Here is a 22865-nt window from a genome sequence, read left to right on the forward strand (position 1 = left end):
ACATCATTCGTTGAGATACTGGTATTGTAGTGGTATTCCTTCCTCACTTGTTTGTCCATCAGTGTGGATATTTTCTGATCGATCTCCAGTATTAAGTCTTTTTTGAATTTTGAAAAATAGCTAAAAAATCCATTTCTTTGTTTGTATTCTGGTTATTCCTTTGATGGGTTTTCTTGAGATCCATACTCCCTGTTGTCATGCTGATAGTTTTGTTCCTTAAAAAATCATTTTGGTACTGATTTTCTTTGACATCCCATTTGTTTTGATATTCTCTCTCTCTCTGTGGGTAGGTTTCGGCATTTCTTTTTTGTTCCTTTTTACATGTGTTAGCTGACACATCTTATTGAAACATTCTCCTTTCCTCAGTGAATCAATGCACATTTTTGGGTGAAAAAAGAGACAGTTTCTACCTTTTTTGACAGCCAACTCTGGCTCTGGGTTCCGTGCTTCAGAATTTTTCGACATGCTTTGGATGGTCGAACTTGCAGTCTCTTCCCTTTATTCCGTACTTGCATTTTCCTTTTACATAGTGCGCACAGGTTTTGGATATCTGTCGATTTTGGTCCGTCAAATTGTCACTTATTTCAATTGTCTCATTTGACTCTGAGTTGTCTTTATCACTCAGGATTGGAACACTCATATTGTCATCCTCATCTTGTTTGCCTGCCATTGGTATTGGCTTGACAAGGTTATTAAGGTCTCTCTGTCTTTTGTTTTTCTTCTTTCCTGCTTCGCTCTTTGGGAGGTTCTCATTAGCACAGTGATCACAAAGGTAGTAGAGGTTTTTGATGTTATGTGGATTAATGATAGACAAGAGACTATCACTGTCCATATTTTGGTCAGCAGCACCGAGTTGAAGAAGAAAACATTGCCTATGAACATCCTGTCCACACATGACGCATTGAAGAAGGGGATTATCCTCCAACCTTACACAATAAGATTCATTACAAATGACGCATCTCTCTGGAAGCAAGTTCTGGATCCTACATATAAGGTTATGTATGTTTGAAGGTTTCAGGTAGTCTTTTTGCTCAGGTACTTGTAGAAAAGACAAGGTATCTTCTAAAATAGATTTGGTAAATCCGTTGAAATCCTTCCTCAAACGATCAAGGTCCTTTCCATATTGGTAGGTTTTGATACATCTCTTGATGTCGTCGGTAGGAGCTAGTAGGCAGAGCTCACCAATTACTGAGTTAACATCTTCTTGTTTGGAAGTTTTGTTGCACTCATTATTTGCCATCCCAGACTTAGAAGATCAAACAAGACTGAGGGAGGGGTGTATCCGAAGAATGCTCGCACAACGTGTAGATCAAGATAATGCAGATAAAATAAAGGATTGGTACCTGCTCAGCTACGCATGGGAACCCAGGTGTTCTCTTGTCATGCGTAGCTGTTCCAGGGTCAAAAGCTGTGAAATCAATCCTTCTTGTCAAATGGTACAGTACTTCCACAATGACAAACCAGTTTTTCCACTTCTTGTTTTATTTTCTGTTTCTCTTTTTTATTTTCACTAAAAAAGAGAGGCTTCTCCCACGACACAGGTTCAGCCTTGTAGTCAAAATCAGGAGCGATTGGTGATTTTTTGAATGTCCTAGACGGGGGTACGGTTTTTATTGGTTAGGGTTAGCCCTTCTTAGGGGCATTCGTACCCAGTGACTTAACTTAGGATCCCGTAGGGATCCTTGTAGGTAGGGATACCACCGGTAGGGTTGGGAGCGTTCTTAATTAAGGTCTGTAAATTACACGCTATAAGTATTTGTGAATGACAACTCTCTGCCGTGTCTCGTTGTCTGGTTGGTGTACTATTTGCCCTTGCATCCTGGAGTATGATATCTTTTGCCAACCCTCTGACACTGTAAAAGCAAAGAAAAACAGTTTCAACCTGTCAACCTTTCTATCAATTTCAGCTGATAGAGGACCCTGCCGACGCACCGGACTTAACGAACACCGGACACGCGAAAGTCTGGTGTAAAATGAGAATTTTTTTACCACCGGACAATCTTTACACCGGACTTAAGGAAGTCGGATGTCCGGTGTGTCGGAGAAGGATATTTTTTTCCGCCGGACAATCAAAACACCGGACATGACCAGTCGGGTGCGTTTGGTGTTTCTTAATTTTTTGTTTCATAAATGTCCTGCGTCCAAAATTTCCTGTATGCAACACCGGACTGGCGAAAGGATACTTTTTACTTTCCGGACAAATACACCGGACAGTCCGGTGCGTCGGCAGGGTCCTGCTGATAGTAATAAAAAGGCTGTAGGAATTAGAGGAGGGATGTCGACATTGACATTAGACCAAGTTACGGTAATTATAACCAGGGAAATAAAACACAGAAACCTGAATCCAGAAGCCCAGCAGGGAGAAAGTGGAAGAAAGTGTGCATGTGTGTGAGATCTTCGAGAGCAGAATAAATATGCATGTGCAAATCTGCGTGACTAGGATACCATTTTGAATGATGTAATATTTAAAAGGGCTCTCAAAAAGGGGATTGCTCCACAAATCAGTTATGGATCTTTTTTTTCATACTTTCCTTATATTTTTATGTAGTGCGCGCTTCTTGCCGGCGCGGCGGAGCAGGGAAAGTCACGCTCCCTTTATCATCTTTATCTTCCCTTAATTATCCTTATCCTTTAATTAAGATACAGAGCTTGGTGGTCAACAACACAGTTGAATTTTCACACTTTATATGTGTTAACCTCAATATTATGTATCTTGACTGGGTTGTGAAAAATATAAGTTTATTAAAGAAAACAAGTCATTCAATCAAATACAATTCAAAGAGCTGGGCTGATTTGGATAAGTCAATATGAGACTTGCCCACACAGTAGTCAGGCTATTAACTATTTTACAATTAGCATGGTTCATCCATGGCAAAGAAAGTTCAACTCTGAAAAATAATTATCATGCATGTAAAGATAAAGAATTTGGTGTCTATGATACTGTTAGTAAAAACAACATCATAAACAAAACCGCCTTTGCTGAGATTGGGTTTTTGAGTTGGAAGGGTGAAAAATTGATTTCAAATCAATTCGGAGAATTCAAAAGGGGTATTAGTGGTTTTCAGGCGAAACGATCCACGAATGGTTTATTTGTACGAAAGAAAACTGGGAAATATTCGAGTGTTTCACTACTTTATCCTAAACCTATGGGGTTTGAACAGGTAAATCCATCTGGTATTATGTTATGATTTTATATATATTCTCCTAGAGATGCAAAAAAACTTTCAATTGTGTTGTGGGAAAAGATTTTGTTACTATACGCAGTTTTTATGATGATAAATGTTTTTTGTACAGCTCGAATGAAATTTTCAATACAAGGTTTTTCGATACATCAATATCTTTTTATATAAGTTTAAAATCAACATAAATTTGCAATGGAGAAGCTAGACTTAGGTAGGTCGGTTTGAAAAATCCATTTCTCCGTTTTTCAATTCAGATCAAAGGAGTAATTTATGGAGAAAGGTCAAGGTGTGATAAATACAACATCTCATCTTTTCATCTGTTTCAAGGAAAGTCAAGACTCGTTAATCTCGGTAAGTTTATTCACTCACAGGATAAGAATCTAACTGTTTTAGACACTTTGGTAAGGTACAAATTTATTCCGGATTATAATTTCCAGCGTAGTGTTTTAAAATGAAGAAAAAAAAATAGACCTTTCACAAATAACATCAACTTGCATCGAGTTCGAAGTAATTTTATGACAACTTCTACCTAAAAGATTATTTCAATTGCGCAATATTTTTTATGTACCATAAATATCACAGCTCGAATAAATATCGACCTCTGAAGACGAGGTTTTTATAATACAAGATCTTGTATTAAAACGCTCGCAAAGTAGATATATTTCAGCATTTGGCTTAGATGAGGCTTGTGAATCATGTTTGATTTGCTTTTTTAGACAAGTGGTGAGAAAATGAAAACTTGGCCTCTGGTACCCAGGGTACTTTTTATTATCGTTTCAAATTGACGGAAGTGTTGGGTGATTTATCTCGAGAAGTGTGTATTAGTTACAGTAATTTCATAAACCATTTTTCTCTAGATCTTAATCAATTCACCTTAGTCAATGCAACATCAAACTTCTGGGATTTGGACAACATAATCAAATTAAATTCAAATCAAATCAATCTTCTTAACCAGTCAATTTCGAACCAGACTTTCCAATATCAATACTGGCGAAAGAAACAATCAAATATTATTGGAAACTCAGACGAAGTAATTGATTTGGTGACAAGGTCTGTAGAATATAAAGGGAATACATTTGGTGTGGCCAAAACAGATGCTTCTAATTATATCACACTGGTACCACTACTGTTTATTAAACGCTTTGACCAGGATGGAACTGGTGGTGATGGATATTCAAAACTGGAATATCGTGTTTACGAATATAACGAAGTTTTAAACCAAACTCAAACTGATATGATTAATAAATTGACTAAAACATTCGATTGCAAAATATAATACACAGCAAGCTCGTATCCAGTTCCTTAGATCGCTTGTCTGATGATTCGGATAGTGTTAACAAAATGTTTGTAAGACATCCATCAGTAAATCAAAAATAATGCAAGTGTCACTGGGTACGGGATTGGATACACAGTACAGTTGAGATATAAAATTCAAATACAGGGTGTCCGGAAAAAAGTATCAAGCTCAAACATGATTCTGAGTAGAAGGTTTTTGCGTGTGTTTAACAAAATGTAACAAATATATACCAACACAATAATTGTTTTTACAACATTCATTGTAAATTGATTAAAATAATTAACTTTTTTTACAATTTTCATGACGTTAAAGTTATTGAGAATCTTTTTTGTAAAAGTTATTCATAAAAGATGTCTCATGACAATTAATATGACATAAAGAAAAACTTTAATAAACATTGCAAATTTAGTGAAACACACACAAGAACTTTCTTTTTCTATTAGTGGTACGACTCAATTTTTCGGGACAACCTGTATATTTGTAAAAGATATTTTTAATGCTTTACTTAACTTTCCACGTTACTTACCAGGTTTTAATTGCTAACAAGCTCATTAAAAAAGCTGATAACCTTAAAATAATTATCTTTTATGTGTTGTTAATTCACTTTTCCTCGTCCGTTGCGTTGGGTGGGTTTACATTTGAAGGGGAGAATCGATTAACATTCCCTTTGTCGGTAACAATTCAGAACATAAACGAAACAAAAGCTCAAAATCACTTTGACGAATTCTTTTATGAACATAATCGATCTTCCCCTTGTTATTACCTATTGTTACAAGAGGTTGGTAACGAGACAAAGGACATAACGAGGAGAAGATCCATTAAGTTTGCTTCTAACTAACCTGCATTTTAAGTCATTTCGAAAATTGATTCATTATTATAAGAGGGTTAGTAAAGAATATTGTGAGAATAATCAAAGAAGATCAGAATAATGGGAAGGATATGGGGTGAATGTAACTGTTACATAGAAATTTGTTGAAGAAAAACATTTTAATTTTTCAAAAATATAGACATCCAGAACGTAACATAAAATGATGAAATAATCTAACATGACCTTCAGTGATTTATGAAATATATACAATACAGTATATTTAAACCAATCAGCAATCAGTACCAGTAACAGATGTGTTCAAATATTCAGAATCGAAATACACTTTGTGATTCTGACCACCAACAAGAAGTGAACTTGTGCATTTTGCGAATTGTCGACCTCTAAATTTGCAACCATATTGAGCAGTTTGAAGAGGGTCAATGATTTTACCATCGACTGTCAATGGAGTTCCAGGAATGGCTGGTAATTCAATCATTAAACCGAGGTTCAATAATTGAGGTTCCACTGAATGTGGCAATTCACCAAGACGCACGACCTGCATTTAAGAAGAAAAGCCTGGTTATTATTTAGAAAGATAACTCAAAAACCAATCTTCACTTGCAAGGATTAAAATTCTTGGTAACTTTTGGATGAAAGATCAGATAAATTTTGCCCAGCTATCCATGAAAGAATAATCATGGGAGGAAATGAATTTCGATTGTTTATTCTCATGAAGTATTGTTGTTGTTGAAGTTGGATGACAGACATGATGGGCAAGAGATGTAAGGCATAGACTTTCTTACCTGATAAAAATCGGGTTGTTTGGTGATGACGTGCGACATAAAAGCCTCTTCTTCATCTCCGTATAAGAAATATTTTTGAAGTTTATTGTATTCTGCATATTGTGGTAATTCAAAACGTTCCATTCTCCAAACTTCGTCAATGTGAAGTCGAATGCTTGCTGAACACGTATTCGAAGTCTTGGCTCCTGAATGAATAATTTCAGATTTCATTAAAGGAATGTTAAATCCTAACAGTAGAGATTTGAATTTGTTAGTAGATTGACAAACAACCCAATATAAGAAAGAAACAGAACATTTGTTCCAGCCTCATTATGCCGATTTACAAAGGTCCTTTTTCCTTCGATATTTACCTTGGTAAAGAGCCATGGTTCTTGTTGTATCCAAATTGTTTTTGACGAAATGGAAAAGGTTGACTTTCTCAGTTGTTCGCATGAAGAGTGGTTCGGTTGCTTTTGATTGAATCTCCCTGTAAAAGTGATTAGACAAATACTATCTTTAGTTTCCTGTGTTCTAGAAGTTTGAGCCTTCAGTAAACCCGGTAATACCGAATAGAATATAAAAGCTATGAAAAAGATAGCAGCTAAGCTAGCAATTGAAGCAGGTAAATAGTAAACGTTATCAAAATTGGTATACTTCAACTCACCTGAATGTTACTTGATCTTCTGGGAGGATCTTTACTCTCAAAACAACTTGATATTGCGATTGTTTCTTGGTGAATGTGGGAACGAAATCCAAGAAGATTTTTCCATCTTTTCGAAGATTGTTGACAACAGTGAAGGTGTGATAATCCAAAGAATCTCCATATTCTTCTCCGTATGAAGTATCCAGCTGGTAAAAAACAATTGATAAATACAATGCGGATATCAAATACCATGGAGGTATAAAGAAACAGGAGAAGTATGCTATTGTAGCCATGCTCGCCCTACGATTAAAAATATTACGAGGTATGCATGCTCATAATCTCATATATCGTGCATTTTTAATGAGCTCTTTTGTTGATAGGTAAAATCTTATTGGCTAACTTAAGTGTTGGAAATAAGATGGGACGAGATTCATTGTTTCTGACATTGATGTAAGAAAATATTTGGCCAAATAAAGGGCCTGTAAACTTTGCAATCCTTCATCAAATGACAAGATTTTTCGATCTACATTTTCTTCAAGGTGAACTCTATTGCTTAATACTTTCCTCCAAAATTCTCCAGCGACTTTTTGTCTACAAATTGGGTCTGAAATTGTGAGTGCTTATAAAGAACTTTTCATTTTCTGGCTTGAGAAAATATTTTTTCAAAACAAAATTTAATGGATGACAAAATTGAACGCAAACTTATTTCGTGGAGCTAAATTTTATTTTATTCTCGTAGATTAGAAGGCTGGAAATCTTCGATGCTGATAGTAAGAATGTTCAGAGCAAACTTGAGTTCTACTAAAAAGTCGTATTTCATCGGGCGAGCCTAGAATTTCTTTTGATTTATTACATAAAAGAAATCAAAAGACTTTAACGACCAATTACCGACAAATTCATCTCCTGTCTTTCTTTATACCTCTATGCAAATACTAATGATTTGACATAGAAGGTTATCGATCACCGAAAGATAGTTGTACTCAGAATACTTACAGCACCGATGCAAGCGAGGACAGTCTTTCTGAACAAATCACCAAGAAGTTCCACATAAGCTTCACTTGCTTGATACGGTTCCATACAAGTGTTCCTCATAAATCCAAGTGCAGCATGGGTGCTTTCTGTCGGCAAATTTAATCTCTCCTTCAATTGTTGGACGGCTTTTCCATAATCTGCATATTCCAATTTAGATGTTGTCAAAAACATTTTGACACGTTTAGTGTCTTCGCCAACACTCGCTAAAAAGAAACAGTGGATACAACTTAATGACATGTTGATTATTTTCCAATGTATTACAACCCTGTCTCGTTCTCCATATGCTTCAAAAAATCTAGCATTTAAAAAAACTTTAAGTTTAAGAAAGAAACCTTATTGCATTGTAAAAGTTGTAAAATTAAAAGACGAATTCAGACGTTCTGACTTTTCAAGATGGAAAATATTTTTAGCTAAAACGAAATACTTACAAGTCGATTCATTGAAGACGAGGTTTTGCAAATCGTTGACCAACTCGATATTTTTTTGACCTTTGCCAGTGCTTTGATCTTTACAGTTGATGGTGAACGAATTGATCAAAGCGTCAGGACCAACGATTCCTAAGAAATCGATTTCTTTGTAGACATTCTTAATAAGTTGTTCATTGGGTTTACCGATAATATGTTTCTTGATGTAATCATGGACGCCTTGTTGTGTTTTGAATGAGAATCCTTTTTCTTGTAATTCTTTCAAATCCAGTGGAATGAAGTTGCAGCAAATGAAAGGATCGTTATCTCTGGCGACAGTTTCCCACATGCAGTAGAAAAGTTTAGCACCAAGTTGACATTGACCAAGAATACGACCGTAACCATTTTGATCCAATCCAATGACCTAGTAAAGAGAGCAAAGAGTAAAAAACTATTAATGTTCATCTTTCGAGATCTTTAAATGACATAACAGGACATGATATCGCATCTAAGTGCCAGGAAGCTTCGATATTCAGTTAGTCTCTAAGGAGTCCAATGAGTGGAAATACAAAGTCAGGCGAATCTGAGGGGCTACCCCTTCTCATAAAGTATTGAGAACTATACGTCAGGTCCTCCATTATCGAGTTACCTTAGAATATCTCAGAGAAGTACAATAAGCCGAACTATCTGTATGAATTACAAGTCTAGCCAAGACGATCGACCTTACCCGGTGAGACAAGAGAACGCCACAGGCTGCTGCTCCAGGTTTCGATCCTTCCAAACCATAAACTCCAACATTTAAATCATCAGGGTTGTGGAAAACTTCTGGTGCAGCAAGTGTGATGAAACCTTTCATTGTACCGTTTCTATAGAGAAGAGCACCGGCAGGGTAAGGACAAAATCCAGACTTGTGTGGATCGATAGTAACTGAGAATGAAAGAAATAGTCACAAAAAGAGTAAGTATATCTCAACAGTGCCAAAGAAATACAGATTTCCAGTTTCTTTGAAATCGACATAATTCTAAACTACTAATAAAACGAATAAATCTATTTTGATACCCTTACTTGGCTTCGAAAAATAGACTCTGAAAAGACCTGACGAAGTAATTTATAATTTAGTTTCTCCAGTCCTCTCCAGTCCTGGTAAAGAAAGCACAAATTTTACATGTTCATTGATTATAGTTTAAACATTGAAAAAAATCTTCAGAAAGAATGTTGTCAAGTAATCTTTCCACACTAACCTGTATCAGCAAACTGCAAGCTGATATATTGTTTCTTGACGAAATCAGAAAGTGGAATAACAGGAACGAAATCGTGAGCTTTTGTTGGAAGACAATTGGAATAAACGTTACTTTCTTTGTCACCAGTTTCGTGGGTCATACAATTCAAATATCCACCCCATGCTGCATCTGCGTGCACCGAAAATGTTAAACCCTGGATGAAAAATCAGTTTATAGATGTCAAAATCTGGAAACAATGCATGAAAAACATTTGAGATAAACTAAAAAAGATGGTCAAAAGCTAGAAAAGATAATGATTTGTTATGAAATGGAGCTTTATTCCTTTTGAATTTTGTCACAAAGTGTAAAAATACTTGAAAGTTTGAAATGAAGGATCACTCAATTTCGCTCCATTCAGGCTCGTTGGTTGCATTATACCGAATATGGATAGGCAGATATTTTTCACTAAATAGATAGAGTGGAAACATTCGATTTATACCTTGGCTTCAAATTTGAGTTTGAGATCCAAGATTTTTGCGATATCATCCACAGCACTTTCTTCTGTTGAACCGATCACTGCCACAACCATGAATACTGCAATCTTGTGTTCCAATGCATAATCTAGCTCCTTATCCAGAGCTGTTTGTAAGATAAAGCTACTTTTAGAAATCTTGTCACGTGAAATAAAAAAATTCCTATCTGTGATCTTTTTTACAGTAAATGCTGTTCCCAGAATAAGCTTTGGAATAGAGGAAATATACAGAAATCTTACAGGATTTTCAAAACCTGCAAAGCAGGAGCATCACTAAAATTCTACAGTATTGTAGATATGGACTGCATAAAATGATTGGTTTCCATGTTACATTCCAATATTGAAAATGTAGCACTTACTCTCAATATCTTGACGAGCTTTGCTGTCAACTTGAATTTGAATGTTATTAGAGCCACCGATGCCAAGAATGGTGGAAGCTTTCGGCCATGAATAATGGTTTGTTCCTGGTGAAAAGACTCGTGGATATGTTCTCAGTGCTCTATCTTTTGCGCTTGGTTCACCTATCTTGTGTCGTCGGTAAAATTCTGGTAAGCCAAGCTGCACTGGTGAATTTTTCTAAATGAAAAAACAAGAACTTAGAACTTAATTCGGGTCTACTTTTAAAATTAGTGGGAATCAAAATCAAGGGTTAAAATTTAAAGTACAGCTTTTACCTCCAAAGCTTTGTCAACGGTTACTTTGACGTCAATTTTGAAATCCGGGTTTCTCTCTTCGATACATTTGATGACGTCATCAGTCAAAATACAAATGTCATCGATTCTCAAATTCAATAATTCCCATTCGGTGCATTCTTTCAAAGTCTTTTCTTTCTGTTGACCAGGGACAAATACCTTGCACTCCAAACCGTCTGGAAAATAAGTATATGTAATCACATGATAACAAGTGCAATTCAAATATAATTGCACGAGTGATTTTTTTGTTATTAATTTTCTGAGTCCGAAATGACGAGGAAAATTCGAAACAAAAGAATCACGAGTGCAATTTTCGAATTGTACGAGTTATTATGTGATTACGAGCTAATCGCGCAATGGCTGTCACTACTTTTTCCCAGTTAGGAAAGTAAATTACAGAAATTACACTGAGTTTTCTATTTTTCTCTTCTCTTTATGTCTTTCTTTTATTGTTGCTTATTGATTTTCTTTCTCACTAAATAAATTTCGAATGCAATTAAAACGTTCGATGCAAAAAAATGTAAGAAAAAACATTAAAATCAATTTTGTAAACATTGGCGCAGCATTGGTGAGTGTTATTAACGATTAATTGCGCTCTACAGGATGTAATTAACGATTAATTGCTCTCTTTGAGGGTGTGCCAAATAAGAAAAAATAACCCATCGTGCGATTAAGATTCTAATCTCATGGTTGATTGAAATTCGATTGACGTTTTTGCTTACGTAAATTTGTAATTTCCTGCAAACTTGTAATTTCCCTCCAAGCTTATGTAATTTCCCGCAAAAGTGAAATTTCCATCGTTTAGAAATTCATCACCTTTTTCGAATTTCTTACTAACTTCGAAGGCTTAAGTAAATGGAATACTATCCAATTAAAACTCAATTCACGTTTCTATGACTTTTTTGAGACCTCTTTTTAAAGTTTCAGATTGATTTCCAGTGTTAAATTGACGTCTTTTAGAATTGTTAGAATTTCAATCCAAACCATGAGATTAACCAGGAATCCCATGTTTGTTTTCGAGAAATTCTGGATAAATTACGGGATTACCCTCGGTCAAATTTCGAAATGTTTTAAATTTCCCTCGTTGCACTCGTCAGATTTCAAAACATTTCAAAATTGACCAAGGGAAATTTATCCCGAATTTCCCTCATAATCATGAGGAAGGAATTATTATCGACACTGGAAAAACAACTGACTGATTTTTGCCAATTTCTCATGCACAAGCCTTGTCCGTAGTAATGACATTATTGTTCACCATCCTTCCACCATAAAATGATTTTTCGTAGTATTTCTTATTGTAGTTCCTCATCAAAGTGCTAATGATATATTCTATCTTGTTTTATATTGCGAGGAAGATGCAAAAACATGTTTTGAAATTAAATATCGACACCAGAAATTTTCAAACTTCAAGCTTATAAAACCACCGTGCCACCACGTGCCACCAAAAGATTTTTACACCACAGTATAGCTATGAGACTCACGTCTAATATATGTCAATCTCAGTTCTTCTCAGAGAATTATCGGAAAGATATTCCCAATTCAAAATTTTCATAAATGTATTCGCTTAGTATTCTAGCATTTATTTTCAAACTTTTAGCCAGCAAAAGTACGAACAGAAAAAGTTATAGAACTTTTTAGAAATAAGAGTATTAATAATTTTTCAAAACCAGAGTCCTTCGAGACGCCATGACAAATGTGCACAAAGCCTGTACATTGATTGTTTTCTGAAACAATTTAAAGACAATACTCCGCTCTCCACTATTTCATTTGATGTTTATCCAGAGCCTCTATAATAAAGCCATGGTTTGGGATGCTTAAAATCTGGCATTATAAACTTGAGAATCAAGAACTATTTGTAAACACATGGCAATCCGAAACGTACCGGTGAAAGACCAAATTAAAATCTATTGCAAAGATTCGAATTATCTTATGTAAAATATCTTGTCCCAAATTTGCTATTTTAGCCTCCTGTATTAATTAAAAACACTTATTTCAAATTTCCATACCAATCAATTCGGGAAAATGAGGGTCAGCACAAGAATCTTTCAAAGCCAATGGATGTAATTTAGTGTTTCTGGCAGCCCACATCGATTCTATATTGCCTATTGATCCGCAACCTGTCAAATGACCCCATGGTTTGACTTTAGTGTCGTCAAATCGCATCAATTTGCAGAGTTGTTGACCAACTTCCACTTCGAATTTGGTGGTGACTGGTGAAGTAGTTGAATCAACGTTGTTTTGATTCCAAAGCAGTCCGGAAACGTATCCCAAGAACGACGGCATTGTCACGTCCCATATCATGTGACCCTGAAAGTATGCAATTAAATAATCTAGACTTCCGCACTTCCCGTTTGTTCAATAAATCTTTCCCGTCACTGTTACTTTAAATTGCATTACAAAATTGCAGTATTAAATCGAAGAAAATTATGAAAATAATGGAAATCAGAGCTTGGGCAACGATGAGACTTTCAGTAAGACATACAGGGTGTCCCTAATTAAAGTATCGAGTCGAAACACAACTATGAGTAGAAAGTTTTATGTGCGTGTTCACAAAATTGTATTTTAAGCTCTCCCTCTTTTTTCTTTGTCATTACGATTAATTTATACGTTGTAGCTACCTTTTGTAATAAGCCTGTGTGATGGAGAACGTTCTTATATTTTAGCGATAACACACACAAACTTTTCTACTCAATCGCATGTTCAAACTCGATACTTTAATTAGGGACACCCTGTAGAGGTAATAAAAGTTAGATCAGAGGAATGTAAAGTGATGGAAAAAACAGCTTTTCTGATTACTCAAAGTTCAACGATCACTTCTATTGAAAATTCTATTGTAAAAACGTTGATTAGGTCATTAAATGAAAGTCCAGAAAAGACGGCTCGCCATACAAATCGGGCGGTTTCTACATGATTTGACGATAAAAATGAATTTTTTTTTTCCTTTTTGCCGATTACTAGTTCAATCTTTAAGAATAAGGAGCAATATTTTTACCAATGTATAACAAAAGAAATTCTTAACGCAATGATGTTAAATTGGTTCTTGTAAAACTGTCAAAAGTCGAGTAAAATCAAGATGAAGTTATAATTTTCTCGAGCTCTAGCTTTCCATATTATGGTGCGGTCATGATGCGGTTATATCAGTAGAATTGCTAGGAAATTCTGAGCAAGAAGATATAGGTACCTTTTCGTATAGGAGAGGTGTACCCAAAATATAAGCCCTAAAAGTTTGCGTATAATCAGGCTTGAAACAAAAGAATTTTGTCACAACACGCTAATTATGCAGATTTTTATAGCAACAGCAAAAGAAACCTATTTACTCGACATAAACTCCCTTAAGGGCAAGAGACCTGGTACTAATTCTTGACAAGAAGTATCTTGACTGTTTTTTGCTATCAAGGATTGGTAATCAAAGGAGACCGATTTGAAAGAAATTTCTAAAGAGTTTTATGACTTCTCTGGCTATTACAGAAAAGTTGTTACTACATCTAGCTTTTATTACCTCTATGTAATACCATGGTTATCAATAAGAGACATTTTTACCTGATATCTAGTGCTGAAGAAAGGAATGGATTTGTTCAATTGCCGATGCATTTCTTTCATTTGTTCTTCCATATCTTTATACTCATTTTGAGCAGCTTCAGAATTTCTCATCTCCTCCGTGAAATAAGAAGGATCGGCTGGAAAGAATTCCTCACGTCGATCTTCATGCCAATTCAAAGCTTTCAACATCAAATGATTGAAGATGTTTCGGTTTTCAGCACGTGGCCCCAGAAACCATCCAGCTAAAGCTTCCCATTGGTGGTCGTATTTGTCTCCAGCAGGACTGGAAAAAGAAAGCTCGAAATTTATGTAAAAACACATGTAAAAACTTAATTGCCCCGCAGTTGCTTTTGTTACTTCACGTAGCGGGCTTGTTCGCCAGAAAAATATTCATGTCGTTGATGTTTATCCCGATTTTCAGTGGGCCGATTGTTTTGTCTATTTTGTTGTGACTTGTATTGATTTTTAGTTCTTACATAGTAAAACAGGAACAGCGGCGCACAATATCAGCATGTTCATTTTTTTTATAAGCATCTACTTTATAAGAATTATAAGAAGAATTTATAAGAATTAATAACTCTTGATAGACAGCAATATACTTTTCAGCAATTAGTTCTTACAAAGTAAACAAAGGATGGCGCACAATATGAGCATGTTTATTTTCTTATAAGCATCTAATTTATAAGAATCAAATCAATAACTCTTGATTGACAGCCATATATCTTTCGGTAATTAGTTCTTATAAAGTAAACAAGGGATATAAAGATATTTTATTATATACGCCAAGCTGTATACCTCGTTTCTTTTTTTATCAGCCAACAGAAAGAAGAAAAAAGAGTCTGCTAAATTGCGTGGGTTGCATGAGTGCGTGAGTGCGTAGGTGCGTGGGTCAATATTTTTTCGTAGGTCATTGTTTTGCGTGGGTGCGTGGGTCAAAATATTTTTTGCATGGGTCAAAGGTTGTGCGTGGGTCAAAATTCTCTGTATACGAAAAATGTCTTCCCCCTTGAAATCCGAATTAGCGTCTACTGCAGATTAAATTAGAGGCGTAACTCGAATTTTATTTTTCAAAAAATATTTTTCAAGTTAGCTAACTCGAATTTCTTTTTCACAAAACTTTTTTTCGAGTTAGCTAACTCGGAATTTACTTTTCGTTTACAAGTTTTCGAGTAAGCTATCTTGGATTTTTTTTGTATGGTAGTAGAAAAATCCAAAAAATTTCGAAAAAGAAGTAGGCGGAAGGAAGTTGGCTTGGCCACTTTTCTTCTTATTTAATGTGGAGTTGAGATTTTGTAAAAGATGAGAAATTAGATTTATTGAGTTTAAGTGCCCTGATGTATCTTCTGTGTGCACCAACAAAATTTTACTTCATAAAACTACATTTTGATGCTTGAATTTCGACTTGTATGAGTGTATGATCTTTTATCACACTGGGTGTTCTTTGCTTACTTTGGCTCCAGATAATTGTTTTGTCAGTTCTACAGATATGTTGCAGATTATTCGGGAGATTATTTCAAGGTATGTTAGTTATGTACATACAATACATTTGAGAGTTATATTGAATATTTCTCACATTACTTCTTTATGATTCTACAAATTCAAAAGGGAGTGTTGAGGAGTGTTGTTGTTTTCCTTTGTAAGATGTTAAAAAAAGCAATAATTTTTCTTCAGCTTTGGCATTTAACTTTTCAATACTGCGTGGCCTTTGTGTTTATCTTTTTCAGGTACTTAGCTTCAATTCCTTTGAAGAGATTTTTCTTGTTTTTCATTTCTTTTGTTCATATTTCGAGCTTCGACCGTAGAGCTAAAAATTCGAATTTCCAAACTAACACTCGAATTTTGAATAAAAACATTCGTATTATGTATGAATAAAAACATTCGAAACCGAGTTCGAAACCATTTGAATTTTTTGGATTTACCTACTACCATACAAAAATGTATGAAAAAATTTCAAGTTAACTTTTTCTAAAAAAATCCAAGTTCCGAGTTAGCTAACTCGAAAAAAGGTTTTGTGGAAAAGAAATTGGAGTTAGCTAGAGTCGAGTGACGTCATAATATCCACTTTTATGACGTCATAATTTAGCTAACTTGAAAATTCTTAACTCGAAAATTGCTAACTCGAAGTTTTCTAGCTCGAAGATTCCGGGCCTCGTGCAGAAGAAATGTGGATTTATTCTTTTTAACTGTAAGTATTTTTTTATAATGAACAGGTATATATAACTCTTGAGAAACAGAAACTCAATTGCCCGACTATGACGTTGCAATGAAAACTTGGTATCGTAATTATATATCGTAATCTCTTTCACACACAATCATGTAAGGCGACAGGTTTTGAACTTTGCACTTTCGCAATCTACACAAGAAAAGAGTTTTGAAAACAATGTGGAGCTGCATTATGTGACTGCATTTTGCTTTTTCTCATATTGAATTTGATAAATATCATTTCAACCTTCTACCTCTCGTATCGATTGCACCTTGTCTTTTTTATGAGATAGATGTGTTTTTTTTGCTCATGAGGGCGCTTACTTTTGAAGAATATGTGTGTTTAGACATGAAATTTTGGTTGCTTGCCCAGCTGGCACATAACGTCGTTTCAACGTTTATTTAATGTTCACAACGTCCATATAACGTTAGATGAACGTTGTAACAACGTTGTGTGCCAACTGGGTGGCGTGTTTTTATAGAAAAACTGGCCAAATGCGCTATTTTTTTATAAGCACGTTATAAATTACTTAGGTATTAGCTTTTCGAGATTGGCTCTTTCATTCTTTATGATTTTTTGCACAAAGATGCCCGATTTTCGAAAAATGTGTTTTTGGGCAAATTTGGGCCAAAAAAACGGCTACAAAACTGGTTTTTTGGACTTTGTGAAATATTGGATCATTGTTTTTTGATTTTTTGCATGTAGGTTAAAGATGGCTCAAGTAGATTTTTGTGAAAAAGTGAATTTTTGAGCTCAAAAAACGCATGTTTATCTATAAGAATCGCTATTAATAAGCATGCATCAATGTTATTAGCCAAATTACTCAATTTTTGATGAGATATATGTTTTTTTTGCTCACGAAGTCTTGAATATGAAAGAATATTTCAAGAACATGAAATTTTGGTTTCTAAACGTTTTTCTATAAGAAACAAACGACTTATTTTAATAGATCGTCACTATTTGTGTTCTGAATGATTGTTTAATGGTCACGCTCACGTAGATATCAATTATGTGTTAAATGCATAACCAGGTAGGTCCATAAAAGTATCACTTGTTTATATTTATATTTATACCAATTACTAATTAAGTTTTATTCAAGACTAAGAGCTATAAGTTTGTTTCTCATGAAGAAAACAATTACAAAAAAAGTAATATGCTTATGTTCCTGATATACATTGTGAAAACTGTCAATACCGATCACTAAGTTTTATTCAAGAGTTATAAGCTTGTTTCTTATAAAGAAAAAGCTTACTAAAAATTAAAATGTTAATTATCTGCACTGCCCCGATTTGACTGTCAATACCGATAGTAGTCACCAAAGATATTGACCCACGCAAAAAACATGACCCACGCAAAAAAAAATGACCAACGCAAAAATTTTGACCCACGCAACAAATATTTTGATGCTCGCACCCACGCAAAAAAATGACCCACGCACCCAAGCGACTCACGCACACACGCAACCCACGCAATTTAGCAGACTGGAAGAAAAATAATTGATTTTGTGTTTGTTTTTTCTTGTGTAAAAATATTTCGATATTGTGCTGCTCGCAATGGTTTCAAAGTCGAACGGGACAAGCGCTCAACGTTAGAAATCTCTAGCTGTGCGCTTTTTGGATGGTGTTCCAATAAAACAATCTGGTGGAATGCGGCTTTTCAAATTATGAATGCGTTAGCGGGGCATTTATAGCGACAGCTACTTACTAGTCTAGAGAGAGAGTAGACTCACGTTAAAACTTCAGAACCAAAGTAAAGTCGTACATCAAAAATTCTTAAAATCAAATATTTTGCACTTACTTTTTTGTAATTGATTGAGCCATTTCTTCAAAGAGATTTAAAGGAATTATGGAACGAGTTTTCCAAGATGTACGAAAGAAAAATTTTGAAATCAAATATCAAATTTCAAATGTCAAATTTAATCTTACGCAAACGAAACCATGGGGATTTAGCACACATTAGAATTTTACAAATTTAGCACTTATTTATAACATTTCCATGGGGATTTAGTAAACATTAGAATTTCACAAATTTAGTACTTATCTAAACATAACCATGGAGGATTAGCATACATTGAGCTCCTCCAAAAACGTCACTACCTTTGTTGTGCACGGAAATAAACTGACACAGTTTGGAACTTCGATTGAAGTGAATACGATTGTTCAAACTGAAAATTAAAAATAATGACAAAACTAAGTGACGAAATATGACAAGAAAAATGACAAGAAAATTGAACAGAAATTGACTAGAAATCTTGAGGAAATTGATCAAATTGACCTTAAAAGTATCATGAAAATCGCACAAGAAATCTCTTGAAATATACCAAAATTAATGAAACCTAACTTAAGCTTAAAGAAATTGATTTAAAAATATCAAAAATAATCTAATTCCAGACACCTGAGCCAAATAGGCTAATGAACAGAAAAACACAGAGAGGCAAAGGCAAAAAGCAGAAAGCAACATACCAGGTAGCCAGTATGTAAAAACTGTAAAAAACTGTGCACAAAAGTTGAGAATTGAATTTGATTTGATTTTGAAAGTTAAGACCAAAACTGTCTAAGTCTGAAACTCCATGTTAACGCAACCACACACAAAGCTTCTCATAGCTTGATTGATGATTCATGAAAATCGAGATAGAAAAAACGCGTACTTGAATAAAATTGAAAATACTAGATAATTGCCTAAGTGTGAATAAACTAATTATATGACAAAAGTTATACAAAAGAACTGAAATGACTGCGTAGAATTAATTGTCAAGAGACTGAACAGAGAAGTAACGTAAGACCAAGAAACAAAGGACTGAATAAAATGACACAAAAGACGCTGAATGAGTTAAATTTTTGACCATTTTTATATATACTAAAACCATCATGCATTACAACCTTACCATTTCGAAATGACACGAAAGGACCAACCTTAACAATGGCTTTTGCTTCGACGCAGTAAAGACAGATTTTAGGGCGTTGAAATATATTGTACTACCGTTTAGGAGTGGGCTATACAGGGTCATTTTCGTTTTTTTCTTCAAATCATGTCAAACTAAATTTTCTTTAGCTCCGTATGGCATATCTAGGCAGGATCAAAAAGAATTTTTGAGATATTTTAAATATAAAAAATGTGGGAGCCCCTTTCCTGGCCCCCTATTAGACTCATTTAAAGTATGACAAAAACATCCCCAATTTGACCTGGAAACCTTAAAAATCATTCAATTTTGCTGTAATTTGGTACAAGTTCTCCTTGAATAACAATAATAACATTTTGTCAGTATTATTTAAAAATTTTCATTATCGGACGTTTTAGGGCGTGGAAAACTTTGGAATAGATATTTTTGCCCTAAAGTTTTGCATACCTACCCTCAGTTATCTATCTTCCCAAAGTAAATTCCTTATTTCGTAAATAATTGTCTCGATGTCCGTAAAAAAAGGGGAAATATAGAGGGCTAGGGCTCATTCATAAATCGTGTAATTCAATTGAAATTCCCTCTAGAAATTGGTATTCTTGATCCAAAGAACAGCTTTGAAGCTTTTCAGAGTCAAAATTCATGTAAAAGTTTCAATTTTCCGCTTTCAGATCCCTGTTCTGCAGTGTTTTACACTAATGAACCAGAAGGTGAAGTCCCCGATTTCCCAAGCAGGACCGAGGAAATTATTGACAATATCGTCATAATCTAAGAAAATTAAGAAGCTTGATACCAATAAATCATTCGGTCCCGATGAAATCCACCCAAAAATGCTAAAAGAGCTTGTAGACGAGATCACAGAACCTCTTTCCGTATAATGAACAAGACCTTGACTGAAGGAGAATTACCCGAGGATTGGAAACTTGCCCATGTTACTCCTATTTACAAAAATAAAGGTGCTCATAATCTAGCAGTCAACTATAGACCAGTGTGTAAATGCCAACGATCCAACTTAGGGAACAAACGTAGATATTTGTACTTCACCACTTGATTTCTTTGACGCCTGTCCAACATAGAACACGACTATAAAATGAATACAAAAATACTAAATTATTGCAAGAATACTAGAAGAATATTAGAAAGAATAAAAAACAACTAATCATTGACAAAATCATACACGGACAAGATACACAAAGAAATAAATAAACAAAGTTCTACAAAACATTGACAACACATCACAAGACTTCACATTTATAATTTACACAGATAACATATAAATCCCCATAAGGATCATAATACAATACAATATATAAACATTACACAATAAAAACTAAACCTAATACACATGAGACAAAATAAATGAGATAAAGGAAACAATTATAAGAAATCTACCTATAAAAGACTAATACAAAGTAATAATTGTAAGAACATCAAACAGTTACACAAAAGAAAAACATAAAATCAATGCCAAAACGGCATTAACAGTTTGTAAACTAATGGAGTCAATCTTAAGAGAGCATATCACAAGGTACCTTACAAACCTAAAGTTGCTATCCAAAAAGCAATATGGCTTCATCAGCAGACGTTCTACTGTCACTCAACTACTGATGTACATAGACAAATGCTGTGAAAGTATGTCAGAAGGTAAAGTCGTCGACTGCATATATTTCGATTTCGCGAAAGCGTTTGATACCGTACCCCATCCCATCGCCGACTAGAAGGATATGGAATCACTGGAGCAACCAAAAATTGGATAACATCTTTTCTCAAGGGACGAAAGCAACTAGTGAAAGTGAACCAATCTCACTCAAAGCTAGACGATGTAATAAGCGGTATACCACAAGGAAGTGTATTAGGACCTCTACTTTTTGTATGCTGTATATATAAACGATCTTCCTGACAAAGTTGTTTCCGACCTATTACTTTTTGCAGATGACACGAAGATATTCAAAGAGGTCAATTCCATCAATGATTCTCTTGTCATTCAGAAGGATGTAGATACATTGAATGAGTGGTCTAAAGATTGGCTCTTAAAGTTCCATCCCGATAAATGTCATGTTTTAACACTTGGCAAACTAGCTAACATAAAGCACGCACATCCATACTCTCTCGCTGGTAATCAACTGGAGCATGTTTTTGAGGAGAAAGACTTGGGAGTTTTGGTGGATGCTGAGCTGATGTTTGAAGAACATAGAGCCAAACAGGTAAACAAAGCGAATTCGACACTTGGTATTATCAGAATGGGGTTTGATAATCTTACTTCAAAGACAATAACCACACTATACTCCGCCTTTGTGAGGCCGCACCTTGAGTACGCGCAGTCAGTCTGGTCACCCAAACTACGCAAACATGTGAACATGCTCGAGGGAGTCCAAAGACGAGCTTCAAAACTTATCCAAATATATAGACACCTCCCGTACAGTGAAAGGCTAAAAAGGCTTGGATTACCAACCCTCGAATTTCGGAGACAGTTTTGTGATATGGTGCAGGTCTATAAACATCTTTCCTTTTACGACAAAGATACTATACCTTCAAAACTAATCAGCCGTGCACGTCCTAAACGAAGACATTCCAAAGAGCTTTTACCAAACTTTGCTAATGACGGCTTCAATGGACTCCAAAATAAGTTGTTTTACTATAGATGTGTGCCCAGTGCCAACGTGGAATAAACTACCAAGAGAAGTTGTATCCGCACAATCGATTAAGTCGTTTAAAGAGAAACTGAATGATGCATGGAAAAACCACCCACAAAAATTTGTTACAAGAGGAATGTGAAAGAAGATCGGTTAGAGGCCCACCGTGAGCCTAGCTTGTAAATCTGTATAATAATTGCCCCCGCAGGAGCGCAGCGACGAGGAGGCACTCATAGCTTCACGCATATATATTGGACTGGAATCTCGAATCTTTGCGTTTTTGTGTTTGTTTGTAATTTGATTTCCGGCCAATTAAGTGTTCCGCAAAAATATGGCGGTAAATTATACAGCGGTAAATGTTATACAAATTTTCATTATTAATACAATAATGACCGGTTAGTGAGGGCTGTACTGAGAAATATTGCCCGCGGTCAAGTAACGACCGAGCTTGCGAGGTTGTTGCGTTGACCGAGGGCAATATTTTCAGTACAGCCCGAAAAAAACCGGTCATTATTGTATTTGTTAACCGTTTCCTTCAACTTTGATTGATTTTTAGCGCTTTATCCAGGAAAAATAGCGAAATAAAGCAGAAAAAACAAGCGAAAAGAGATAAAAAACTGCTATAATTTCTGACGTCAGAAATAAAAAATGAGAGAAATGATGTCAACGCATTGTTCATTTTCCTTTGAAAAAGTGACGTCACAATGAATTTTCCTAACGACGGGCAACTCTGGACAATGTAGGCCCGTCGTCATGCAAAAAGAACCAATTGCATTGCGCAAAAAGCCATGTAGCCCGCTTCGAAAAAGTAACCGGTTAACAATACGTTATATGCTATTATATGCTATTACCATTATTATATATTACATTTCATATTTTGATTTAGCATTGAAAAGCTGAAGCTAGTGTTATAAATGCAAATTATAGAAAAAATTACACCATAACACGAATTACAATATTACTTTTGCAAATCAAAACAAACAAAATGGCAGACTGTTTAT

At 35.0% G+C, this 22865-nt stretch overlaps 1 protein-coding gene across 1 annotated transcript; it reads right to left on the minus strand.

Annotated features, from left to right (window-relative positions):
- Positions 1–4657: 4657 nt before the first annotated feature.
- Positions 4658–18862, minus strand: LOC136822339 (uncharacterized). Its single transcript, XM_067078576.1, has 15 exons — positions 18798–18862; positions 18432–18499; positions 14133–14415; positions 12599–12899; positions 10575–10768; positions 10260–10476; positions 9868–10007; positions 9390–9582; positions 8876–9075; positions 8173–8572; positions 7706–7947; positions 6734–6918; positions 6441–6556; positions 6091–6275; positions 4658–5843 (listed from the first exon to the last, which is right to left on the minus strand). Exons 3-15 carry the CDS (start codon positions 14319–14321, stop codon positions 5577–5579), a joined length of 2829 nt encoding a protein of 942 aa, XP_066934677.1. The 5' UTR covers positions 14322–14415; positions 18432–18499; positions 18798–18862; the 3' UTR covers positions 4658–5576.
- Between the last annotated feature and the right edge of the window lie 4003 nt (positions 18863–22865).

Source organism: Clytia hemisphaerica, unplaced genomic scaffold, assembly GCF_902728285.1.
Source record: "Clytia hemisphaerica strain Z4C2 unplaced genomic scaffold, Clytia hemisphaerica genome assembly, whole genome shotgun sequence".
Taxonomy (NCBI): Eukaryota; Metazoa; Cnidaria; class Hydrozoa; order Leptothecata; family Clytiidae; genus Clytia; species Clytia hemisphaerica.

What these genes read in the sequence shown, in the direction of transcription:
- LOC136822339 (XM_067078576.1), bottom strand. Translation starts at nt 14,321, where the DNA reads ATGTTGAAAGCTTTGAATTGGCATGAAGATCGACGTGAGGAATTCTTT. An exon ending in CGTCTTCAATGAATCGACTT is followed by an intron (nt 7,948 to 8,172) that starts GTAAGTATTTCG and finishes GTTTCTTTTTAG; the next exon opens with CGAGTGTTGGCGAAGACACT. An exon ending in TCCTCGCTTGCATCGGTGCT is followed by an intron (nt 6,919 to 7,705) that starts GTAAGTATTCTG and finishes GTTTTTTACCAG; the next exon opens with CTGGATACTTCATACGGAGA.